General features: G+C 37.6%; 1 protein-coding gene across 5 annotated transcripts in view; it reads right to left on the reverse strand.

Moving 5' to 3' along the window:
* Nucleotides 1–12842, reverse strand: part of gria2b (glutamate receptor, ionotropic, AMPA 2b) — a 43414-nt gene extending 30572 nt beyond the window's left edge. For all 5 annotated transcript variants that reach the window (XR_015090123.1, XM_086055614.1, XM_086055605.1 and 2 more), the window contains exons 1-2: nucleotides 12479–12842; nucleotides 12237–12377 (exon numbers count right to left, since the gene is read on the reverse strand). Coding sequence is in view for 4 of the 5 variants with exons in the window: in XM_086055614.1 (XP_085911740.1) it covers nucleotides 12237–12377; nucleotides 12479–12581 (244 nt within the window). In the remaining variant the exon portion in view is untranslated. The remainder of the gene's footprint in view (nucleotides 1–12236; nucleotides 12378–12478) is intronic.
* Nucleotides 12843–13091: the final 249 nt, after the last annotated feature.

Below are 13091 nucleotides of genomic sequence, written 5' to 3' on the forward strand. Positions count from 1 at the left end.
GCGTAGTAACAAGAATAATATAAGACTGAACAAAAATGTATATGGTCATGTTCACCCAAGATTTTTGTGGGAAATTTATGGAAAGTTGACCACGATTGAGTATCATCATCATCACATGGCAGTGAAGCGACGCAATGTCCTCTGCAATTAATTTAACATTCTATGGTAAGAAGACAAAAGAAACTTTTTGTACAAAACCCTACTAAATTGTCCAGTCTTTGTTTTTTTCACTCTCTTCACAAGATGTATTTTTTGGTGGGAGCGACAAGTCAATCTGTCGCAATAAAGCAGTCAGGGTCGCTTAATCGCTGGCTGGCAGAAAGAGTGAAGGATTGTGGGAGAAGCCATTAGGCCTTTGTCACATGTGACTGCCTCTCAATGAATCCTACTCACAAATCCCTCCTCACACTCGCAACAACTAAATGACTATTATTTCTCAAGTCCACGTACAAAATGTTTTACTGTTCCACTAACTTCACTGAGAATCTACAGCTGCATGCTGTCTTTATAATTTATACAATATACAGCACATGACACAAAATGACTTTGTCTTAGGTAACGGGTGTAAAGTACAATGCAAGAATTGAGAAGGAAATTCTACAAAAAAAAACTAGGACATTTATGGTCACTTTACTGAAACTGTCGACAACTACATACAGATGTATTTTGCTGCGTCTTTTGGACGGACGCTCTTGCGCCTTGTCACCTTGCAAGAAGGTGAACAGCGTGAAACAAATTTAGCCGTTCCAATTAGCTGACCCGCTTTTTGCCGGCGTGCTACCCAGAGGGCCACGTCGTCTCCTTTTACGCTGCCGTTTATGCTGATCAAAGATTGCATTTGCATAAATTATCATGAAACAGTCACCTTCGCCTCACTGCGAATTGAACAAAAGAAATTGCTTCATGTTCTGGAGGAAATTTTAATCGACGATTTTACGGGATATTGTGCTAATTTTTGTGCAATCTTTGCGTTCTCCAGGGCATTTAATGTGAATATACAAAAGTAGCATAATCTTTGCGCTGTAACAAAAAAAAATTACATAAAATAAATGCACAAGCTTTGTTCCTTGGACAAATTGGTCAGAAAAGCATCACACATTTTGTGGGAACCTGAGAGTGTTTTAGGAAACACAATTAAAATTTTGTAGGAAATTGCACACAAAAAATATCACGTTTCTGTTCCAAGAGAAATTTAGTAGGAAATAGTATCAACATTTTGCAAATTATTGTGTTCAGACAAAAAATTCATTGAAAATTATACAAAAAAATTCCAAAATCTTATCCTTACAATAATTTTGTTAGAAATTGTACCAAAAAAATGCAGCTTTATATTTGTATTCTCAGAGAACCTAAGTATGAAATTGCCCCAAAAAAGTATTAAAATTAAGTAGGACATTTTACCAAAAAACAACCATCACAAATTCCTTTCTGACAAGAATTTTGTGGGGTGGTGTACAAAATTTTCTTTCTGTTCTCTGAAAAATTGAATAGGAAATGTCACTAAAGATGGACATCATATCAAGAATTTTATCAGATATGACACAAAATAATTGCCTCACGAGTATTAAGTCAAAATTGAAAACTTTCACATGAGATGTCAACGCATCCCATTTCAGTATTTTGGACGTTTTATTTCAAGCTTTTCTTTTAAAGACCAACCACATTTGCATCAATTACATCAGCCACCTTCACGGGCCTTGCATAACTCTGGAATTCCATGACAAGACATTAAAATGTGTCCCTGCTGTAAAACCCTTCTCTGTATGGATTAGAGCAGGTCTTGTTGCCATGGTGACCCCTCCCCCATCCTCCACCCCATTCCGTCCCTCACACATTTTCTACCAAAGGACACTAGCATGAATCAACTTCATTTAGTTGGTGTGGATGGATTGATAATGAAAGACAAACTGAATTGCTAAAACGATGAATCAGCACACACACACACACACACACACCCCCGCACACGCACGAACACACACACGTCAGTGACACAGCAATCACCAGCAGTGTGAACAGATTTGACTGTTGTCCCACTCAAGCGCCGTGTCGCCACGGCAACAAGAACCAGGGACCTTTTCTGTAAATGTGGAACTGATGAAGGACCAGTTAGCTCATGGACTGTTGTGCCACTTGATACAGAGGCCGCAAACCAGTTTTTTTTTTCCAACTTCGACCTTGTCTGCGGCATCCCAAAAAGCCCAAAGGAGTGTTTTGCTGCTCTCTTGGATTTCATTTGCGGTTAAAAACCCTGAGAGGCTGAAGAGCAGCCAGTCAATCGGCGTGAGCGCACACGGGCCGTAAACCTCAAAGACGGGACAGCTCAGAGAAAGTCGTGTTTTACAATGAAAAAAGATTGTAATGTTACAAATAAAGATGTGCCGATGTAATGTTTTCTGAGGATGACATTTAAATATGTCAACCAAGAAATACAATTAGACATAGAATAAAATTGCACATTACGATTAAGTTGTACTTTTATGAGAAAAAAAATAAAATTGTGCAATGTTATGGAACAAACATTTTGACAATGAAGTTAAACTTTTTTCTTGTAATATTCTGATTATTATTCACAGTTTTTTTTCTTGTTAAAATAAATAAATACAAAGTTGTGGCATTAAGACCTTTTGGTTATATCAATCATTGTAATTATTATGACAGTATTCATGTAAAATTAAGAATATTTCTCATAAAAATAGTAACTATTATCTCATAATATTCCAACCGGTTATGTAAAATTAGGCATTTTTTCCCTCAAATTTCAAACATCATTCATCTAAAATAAAGTTTTTCTTATAATAATAGTGTCTATTAAAATCGTGCACGTAAAATCATCACTTTTTTCGCATAACATTTGACTTATTATATATTATATTATTATAATTAATAGGTTTTCTTGTGAAAATAGTGACTGTTATCTCGTAATATTACGAAGGTATTCAAAAAAGAAAGACGTTTTCTCAAAACATTACAAGATTAATGATGTAAGATTGTGTTTTCTATCTAAATTTTTTACGTTCTTCATGTAAATATGATTTTTTTTCTCATTAAGATACAACTTATTCTCTCATAGTTTTGTGTATTTCCTCATGTTATTATAACAATATTCGCGTACAATAACACATTTTTCTCTTGTAAAATGATAAATTTACACATTTATTTTTTTTTCATGAAATTTATTCTTCTTTCCCATAAAACAATATTTTATTATATTATATTGTATTATTTACATAAAACACATTCTATTTTTTTTCCTTGTGACGTTATGATATTCATGTGAGAGTTTTTTTTTCTTGTAATATTGCAACAATTATTGGCGTTAAAATGCATTTTATTTTATGTAAAAATTGTTGGTCTCTTCTTTTTTTGCATGAAATGACCTTCTTGATAAAAAATGAAAAAAACATAACTTATTCTCATAATTTTTTACTATATTCAGGTTGTCATATTTTTTTTGCGCTGTCGTAATGCTTTATTATGATCTAGGTAGCCCATCCTATAATGAGGCAGTGCCTTTCTGGGACGTCGTGAGACGTTGCCGTGGTGACTGTCGGCTATATTAAAAAGAAGGACTGGTGGGAGATGTGACTGGCGGCCACACTGGCTCTACTTTTTTTTTTTCTCCTCCTTTGAGCCGTCCTTCCGGCAGCTGCTCTCGACAAGAACACTGCAGCTCAGTTCTTGTCAACTTCTATCGCCAACCCCCCCCCCCCGCTCCTCTTCCTCCCCCTCTTCCTCTGCATCGCTCGCCTTTTGTGCACTGACCTGTTTCCTGGAGGCGTTCTGATGGCCTGCGACAAAGCCGTCGCAAACGACTTCACGCGCAGCGCAGTGTAGCGCCCCCTAGTGTAACGCCATTTTCTTTTGATGCTTCCTGTGGCCCGCTTTAGATTTGGAAGTAGGAAGAGGTGGGAGAGGAGGAGGAGATGCGACACCATGGCAACAGTCTGAACCACTTTGTCTTGCTCATGCGAGGCAAAGAGCGTCCTTCACAAGCACACTCGGGTGTTTGTTCGTATAATTGAAACTTTTTACAAGTAAGAATATAAGAGCATTCACACAAAACTATTATTTTTTTCCCATCAGGAATCTTTTCATCAGGATTTTTTTTCTTTTTTTTGTTTTCTCGTAAAAAGGTTACTTCTTTTCTCATAGCGTGACGACATTTCTCGTAAAATTATTTTGTGGGAAATTGCAACATTTTTTGTTATCCCCATAAAAATGTTGAGTACTCATAGTATTATATAACATTATTCACATAAAATCACATTTTTAATCCCAAAAAGTCTGAGTCTGCTCACACAACTGGGGATTTTTTTTCACATATTAAAACATTATACATGTGAAATTAGGAGTTTCACACACTACATCACATAAGATTAGGTTCACTTATATATACCAATACCTGAATACACACAATTGAAAGACTTTGTGCTTAGTATGTATGCAAGGCAACGACGGTTGACTGCTAACGTGAGCCGAAGGCTGCTAGCCGCTAATTTGTCTGTGATTGCCGTTTGTTATAAACGGCAGAGTGTAACAATGATTTCAAGGTTGAGCGGTATCGATAATGGATGGATGGATGGTTAACTTTTACACTTGTGTGACATTAAAAAAAAAATCAAACTCTCTTAAGTTTTTTTGCAGATAATTGTTCAGATATATTACAGGCCCCCCAAAACAAAAACGTCTTGAATCGAGAGCTGTGCGTGTTTACACAACGATGTGCCACACTGAAGTGTAAACAACTATCGATCAGGATGCGTGAATCGCGGCTACTTCCTGTCATAAAAACACAACGTACGCTCCATGACCTTTAACGGAAATACCAAAGCGCACTTGGTGTGTCCTAATGATCTCACAACAAACGGACAAGTGCCGCCACGCATGCGAAGGATGGCGTTGCCTGGCAACCCAAGTGGACTGACTCCACTGTTTCTCTCTGTTTAACCGTTACTGCTCTTTTTAGATATGGTACTTCCTCTAATAGTGGCTAATTCAAATATTCAGCACCATGAGCTTCATTACTAACAGTGTGAAGAGGACTGTTTTTGCCAATCATTTAAAAAGGTTAAAGAGTGGTGAGTCATTTTGCACTTCCGCCGCACTAAAAAGTGGGACTACTTAGCATAGTAACCACACCCCACACAGAATTTCTCCACCAGAGGTTCCAGAACCACATTTATGTGGTGGTCATACTGCTACCATGTCAAAGCGAAAAAGTAACTAGAGCTGCAATCCATCACATCCATCCATTATCCATACCGCTTCTCCTCACAAGGGTCGCGGGCGTGCTGGAGCCCATCCCAGCTGTCTTTGGGCAGTAGGCGGGGGACACCCTGAATTGGTTGCCAGTCAATCGCAGGGCACACAGAGACAAACAAACATTCACACTCACAATCACACCTAGGGGCAATTTAGAGTGTTCAATTAACCTACCATGCATGTTTTTGGAATGTGGGAGGAAACCGGAGTACTCGGAGAAAACCCACGCAGGCACGGGGAGAACATGCAAACTCCGCACAGGGAGGCCGGAGCCGAGATCGAACCCACGACCTCTGAACTGCGAGGCGGACGTGCTAACCAGTCGACCACCGTCCCTAGAGCTGCAATGTTAGCACAAATTAGCATCAACTAACAGGGTCACTAGCATGATCTTGTGGTAATCTATCTAATCTAATCTAAATTGTATCGGGGACATTTATGTTTGGCGATGTCATGCACCAAATGGCTACATTGAGTCATAAGTATAATTCGGTGGATTAGCGGTAGAATTCTGCATCCCGAAGTGATTTAGAAAAATGTTTCCATTGTCCTGCTAAGTGAGACATACAGTATACCTCAGTCTCATCTAGTATATTTGACCCCTGCGCCCGGGCTTTTATACGCTCCATTTGTCCATGGCCTTCAACTCCCTGTGACACATCATTCCGTGTAATGCATGACATAAATACCTACATTGCTGTGAAAATAAATGACACGTTGGCTGAAATATGAAGCAGGGTAGGGTCAAAAGTCTAAGTCATCAGATGCCATTAGGTTCCTAATACAGAAGAATATTCAGGGTAGTAGACGGATTGTTTGAGAGTTCTTCTTACCATAAAACATTGTATCATATCATCATATCATATCATCATCATATCATAGCCGTGGTTCTACTTAATAAACATAAAATGGTTGACAATGACAATTAAACCAAAAGACGCTATGAATCATAACAGTGTGATTAATTAAATTGCTTACAGCCAAGGCTTACATGGTCGCATTTGGTATTCTAAAAAATTGTAATATGAATTCACATGTTGTTTGTGTTTACACTATGACAACACTGTAACTTTCAGTGGAGAAATGATCAAATACTAACATTATATATATATATATATATATATATATATATATATATATATATATATATATATATATATATATATATATATATATATGTACAAATGAATGTCATGGCAGATCAGGATTTTTACATTTTAGATTTAGACTTGACTGTCATTCAGTTATGTATTCCATTCAGTGTATACAGAACGAAATTTTGTTGCGTTTAGCTTAGCTGAGGATAGACATTTGAAAATGTAATAAATAAAATCACATTTTAAATGCATGTCTATATACTTTTGCCGCAGTAATTTAAAAATAAATAAACAGTCTGATTTTGAGAATTGCACAGTCATGTACAGCATAATATGCAAAATAAAACAGTAGTGCAATTGGGAGTTAAATTTTAATTGTAACGTCCTTATTTGCAATGTATCAATCTGATGGCATGGGGGATAACGCTATTTCGGAACCTGGAATGCTGCGGCACCATTTTAGGGACAAAGTCAGGTACTTTATTCAATAAGAACAAAATGAAACGCTAACATGCTAGCTGTTGATATTCCAAAACGTTATAGATAAAAGTTATCAAAACCAACTGCAACGTACAAAAACACTACGGTGAATCGAAAACGGATTGCAAAGGTTTAGCTGGAATCACAGACGCACGCCCATTTAAAATTAGAGGCAGATCGGCCTATTTTTTCATTTTTACCCCCGAAAAAAAGGCAAATCACGGATGACGGAAGGGTACCCACGCAGCAGACGGATGTCAATTAATGGACTCTCAATTTGTAGTAAAATGTCCAGTTCTAGCAGTGAGTGTTCTAAAAATGTAAACAAATCAAAACAGCAACAAAAGTGAAAGATTTCTAGATTGTCTGACAGCTAAAAATGTAAAACCATTTATGATTAAAAAAAATGTTTTGACACAACAAAAATCTGTGAATTATATGTGTATTTTGTTCTTTCTCACACAGGAACATAAACAGGAAATTAGAAAATGTCTTATTTTTGCAACCCTCTTACTAACGCATCTCCTGCTGTTTTGAAAGCACCAGGGGAGCTCATGAAACATCTGTTGGCGCCAAAAGACGGGACAATCGTTTCCGCATCGTTCCCGAAAGGACTCGACTTGCCTTTTTATGCCTTCCCTCACTTTGTCCTCGCCGGGGTTTATTATTTCTTATCTGCTTGATTGTGTGACATCCACTGGTGGCACCAGTGGCCATTTGACCTCGTCCGAGAGGCTCACTTCATGATTTATGCACACATATTTTAGAGTTATGTCGATGACCTCAGAGCCGGGGCAGCGGGGGTTCAGGGTGTCGGTTTGATTGACAGCTGACGCAGAGAGGGAGGGGCAAAGAAGATAAAACGGCCAGTGAGAAAGACCTTAATTGATTGACGAAATAAACGTATGACAAATTGTACTTAAACACAGTAGTTCAGAACATGTATTCATATCTTCCATCCCTTTACAAAAATAACAGAAACAAAATGGTTGAGCCCTTGTGTTCAATTAGCCTTCGCTGTTAAGGCAGACAGCAAGTGGACGCTCATCCCGTAATTAGGCCGTTTCGTGAAACGTGTCCTGAAATGAGTGACGAAAATCAATAAGCAGATTATCTTGCATAAGTGTTAATCAATTGAAAGTTGCGTCTTTTACTCTCACAATCTTGGAACAGAATGGCCAATGAAAGCATATTACATTGTATAAAGGATTCACAAAAAGACGCTTAATTCTGAAATGTTGCCGTTTTTATTACGCTTAATAGCAGCGCCATCAATAAACGGATTCGACATCGGTCAAGGGACAAAATGACTGTTGTTTGGAACAAACGTGCTTTCGTTTTTCTCCGTCTGCAGATCGTCGTCGTCGCTCAACAGATTCAAAATCAACCAAAGGACAAAATGTCTGTCTTCTTCTGGACAGGCAAGCTATTATTTTTCTATAATAATATACATATCAGTAATATTAATATTACTTCTCCGAAATGTTAACACGTTTACATCGCTCTGCAGATTTGATACTAAAGAACAAAATGTTGGTTTAATTCGTGAATAGGCGGTGTTATTAATTTTGACCCATTTAAATGTGTAGGGGTTCTGAAATTAGCCGTTTTTATTAGGCTTAAAGCGGAAGTCAACCCAAACCTATTTTTTTCAAGAATATGTTCCCAGCAGGCCCACTTGTTGAAACACAGCATTCTGATGAATATTGCGTTTATAGAATAAGTGTTAATCCACTTGTTTTTAGCCATCTCTGGGGGCGGCCATTTTGTCTTCTGTCGACTGAAAATGACATCACAACTGCTCACAACGACCAATCACGGCTGACCTGTTTTCTGAATCTGAGCCGTGATTGGTCGTTATGAGCAGGTGTCATGTCGACAGTCGACAAAATGGTCGCCCCCAGAGATGGCTAAAAACGAGTGGATTAGCTCTTATTCCACAAACGCAATATTTATCAGAATGCCCTGTTTCAACTAGTGGGCCTGCTGGGAACATATTCTTGAAAAATAAATGTTTGCGTTGACTTCCTGTTTAAGAGTAGAGCTTTGCTTAACAGACTCAATGGCAACTAAAGAACAAAACAGCCGTCACATATGTGACTGGCATGCTATTGTTTTTGTCCGGCAAAATGCGTAACGTTCTGACAGTTTGCTGTCATTTTACATCACCTGGCAAAGTTCAATACTGAAATGGTTGCCGTTTTTATTTACATTTTATAGCAGTAAGATCGTACAGCATATTAAATAGCAATGAAGAACAAAATGTCCGTCTCAGTGGTGACTTTATTTGTTCCCCGTGTAAACCCCTTTAAAATGGCAAAATATCAAGAGCTTACTGAAAATGAAAGTGTTAGCATTCAAGCATTTCATGATGCCCAATGGACTCACTTTTACGAGTCAGTATAATAAATGTGGAGATACGGCATCAGGTAAGGAGACAACAGCAAGTCCCCGATGGATGTGTCCGCTAGCTCACTGGCTAGCCTGAGTCATGTTGCCCTTTCAAAGGACACGGCCCGAAGACGTGCACTTACATTTACAACATGCGCACACACACAGACACATACGCACGCACACGCTAAGTTTAACAGGAACACAGTGCAAGTGTAAAACCGATGCAAGCGCATCAAAGCTAATGACTTGCATGCATGCTCATGAAACCTTTAGCGTTAAGGTTATACTCGCATTGCTAACAAACCCAAGAGTTATTATTAGTGGATTAGCAACATGAACCCAAATGATTTTAAAGGGTGCATGAGGCAGATGTTTCCACTTTGTGCGAACAGCAACTCTTTAGCAAAGAAAACAATTGTGCTTTAATTATTGTTGTTCGCGTAAACATGGTTGATTTTGTACTACCTTTTCCTACATGTTATGTAAACTACGTAAATAAACACTAAAGTTGCACATCAGTCTCTACTAAGCTCAAGCAAAAAAAAGTGCTTTAAGTCTTATAAACTTTGATATGGTAAATTTTGTTAAAGCATTTTTTAACATGTTATATAAACTAAATAAACACTGAAGTTGCTCAGCAGCCACTAATATGCTCAAGAAAAAAAAACAATTGTACTTTAATTATTATTGATCTCTTTGTTCTGGTTGATTTTGTTCACTTTCAACATTTTATCATTTTATAAATTAATTTCCCACAAAAATTACACAGCAGCCTTGACTATGCCGATGCAAATCAATTGGGCTAGAATTCTTATTGTTTGCTTTGATTTTAATGTGCGTTGTTCAATTTTCAAAATAAAATATTATTAGGTAAAGGGCACAGCAATCTCTAATATGTTCAGTCAAAACTATTGCGTGCTATAATTCTGATTTTGTTTGCCCATTTTCCAAATAGTGTCATTACGTGAACTAAATAAATGCAGAAGTTAGCCATGCTTATGCAAAACTATTTATTTAGCTGTAATTCTTATTAGATGCTTTGATTTTGTTGGCTTTTGCTCTACAACTTTCAGCTTTTGTTTTTATTAGGTAAACTATGTAAATACAGAAATTCTCATCATTTGCTTTGATCTGTAGTTCAACAGCACAGTACACTGACAGCAGTTGTAATATCAAGCAAAGTAGCTATGCTTAATTCTTATTGTTTGCCTTGATCTTATTTTTCCCCACAATTTTCGGCAAACATTTCATAAATGAAATGAATGTAGAAGTGCGCTACACACTATACTCGGAACTATTTCATTTGCACTTGGGCCAAATGATTGTGCTTTACTTCTAATCGTCGAACCATGTTGGCACTGAGAGCACATTCTTGTTGTGCTGCAGTGTTTGTGTGCTGAGCACCTTGATGATGGTCGCCTACTTGCATCAGGCTGCCCAGCGTGAGCGCGTGCATGCAGGAGACGGAGGGTTTTTTTTTATGCAAATGATTGGATTGGACAACGATGAGGACCAATCACAAGCCTTTGATTTATATTGAAGGTAGCAGTCGCATAGCAACCAAGCGCCTCAACATGAACTATGTGGGGGGGAAAACGTTATGTAAAAACAATCCAAATGCATTTAAATAACTGCAAAATAAAAAAAATGACTTCAAAATAAAAACAAAAAACAATGATCATGAAAAATAAACATTTAAAATGTATAATTTAGATATTTGGATCAAATATTTAAGTACAGTCATCGGAGAAGTAAATTTAAATTTAAAACCAGACTAAACAAAAGTAATCATAGCAAATGAAATATTTTATACACAAATGAACCACAATATATAATAATGATCATGAAAATAAATGAATATTAATGAAAATAAAAATGTAACAATAAAAAGACATTGAATAAAAATAACAAAATATTTACATATTAGTTATAGAAATTTAAGAACGATTTGGAATCTAAATTTAGACTAACACAAAATTATAACAATATAGTAATAGATAAAATATTTCATATGCAACAAAAATATTTAATAAATAAATACATGAATAAATACATAGACTAATTAAAAGATAAAAATGGAATTTAGCAATAAGAATTCAATTCAAATGTTAGACTAAAAAATACTTGTATGATTAAATATGATTAAATATATCAAATATATGAATGTAAGAACTAATTTCAAAATGACACAATGAAATCCGGAAAAAACATAACTAAACAAACAAAAATGATCTAAAGCATGGCAAAAATAAAGTAATGATAAAAAAAGAAAAAAATATATAGTACCAATGTAACAAATAAAACAATGTATATAAAATAAAGTTAAAAATGCTATGAAACAAACTGAGAATACATAAAAATCAATAAATTAAGAAAAAAAGAAATAGAAAATCCTGCTTAAAAAAATAATACATTAAAATAAGCAAAAACACGGCAAAACAATTAATAAATAAAAATCTACCAATGGAGTAATGAAAAATAATAAATAAACAGAAATACAATAAAATCAACAAAAAATACAAATAAATAAATTGAAAAAAATACAGAAAAATAAAACAATGGTTAAAAAGTCAAAATAAATTTGAAAATAAATAATACAACACTTAAATAAAGACTAAAATGTCTATGTCTTAGAAATGCTGAAAAATGTTGGCTGTGGGCAAATTCCATACACCACTTCCCTCCCCAAACTAATTGGACAACAATCTTATTCTCCACTTGATGAGCACCCGAGGATGCTCTCCAAAAAGGCGCTCACTTAAATCAACTAAATGCTGAGGAGGAGGAGGAGGAGGAGGATGCACTCGTTTGCCTCACTGACGACAAAGACTGCGAGCTATGCATGGTGTCGTGGATGTGAAGGAATGAAATGATGGATGCAGCCGTTGCCGTGGAAACCAACTTTACCCCCCCCCCCTCCACTCATCCTGTCTCTCCTTGCATCCATCCATACACACATCCATACCATATGGCGCAATGCATTTTTTTTTCCAAGGCACTCACAGCAATTGGTGACAGCGAAGCTGTTGGCCACCTCCAGGTTGTCGATGTGAGGCGTCAGCCGGAACTCGGCCGTGCCGAACTGGACCATGCCTATCCGGAAGGCGCTGTACTCTTGGTCCGCGCCCCTCGGAAAGAGCCCCCCTGTATGGGTGGAAAGACACGCACCAGTCAGTCTTCCTTAAACGCAATGCGCTTCATTTTTGGCGCACATTTTTTTTTCCGTATTGTTTGGGCACACTCACCGATTTGGACGCTGGGTGAGCCTCCGTGCGCGCACCCCCACAAGACGAGGAGGAAGGACACGGAGAAATGTACAATCTGCTGCATGGCCGCGGCGGTCCGCATCTACCGTACACACACTCAGGGAGGGGAGGCAGGAATATTCCAGGAGAGAGACGGACAATTAAGGCGCTAAATCCCACACATCCTTTTTTTTTTTTTTTGGGTGCAGCCGGGCGTGCAATTAACGACGACTAAGGTTGGAGGTGGAAAATAAAAGGGGGGTGACCCCAGTAGTCGAGGAATAAAGGACCCTTAGCGACGGAGCGGCGAGCGCGGCTGATTCCTGCTCCGAGTGCGGCGCTCCTCTCTTAGCATCACCCCCCCTCTCTCTACTCTTCCCTCCCCCCTCCACCTCAAGCCGAGAGCCGAATGCTAATGAGGCGGCGGCCGAAGATTGCCGAAAAGCGAGTCGGCCGTTCAAGTGACGTCAGCGACGCCCCGTGCGCTTCCATGAGCAATGCGCGCAGACAGGGATGTTTCTACTAGCAAACAAGTAATTCATTAAATTGTATTACCATATACAGTATCAGATTTATTAGACATAAATGTTTTGGTCTAAAAGGTCAGGTTTAC

The sequence above is a fragment of the Filicampus tigris genome, chromosome 2 (assembly GCF_054856515.1).
Source record: "Filicampus tigris isolate MCC_2025a chromosome 2, RoL_Ftig_1.0, whole genome shotgun sequence".
In the NCBI taxonomy this organism is placed as follows: domain Eukaryota; kingdom Metazoa; phylum Chordata; class Actinopteri; order Syngnathiformes; family Syngnathidae; genus Filicampus; species Filicampus tigris.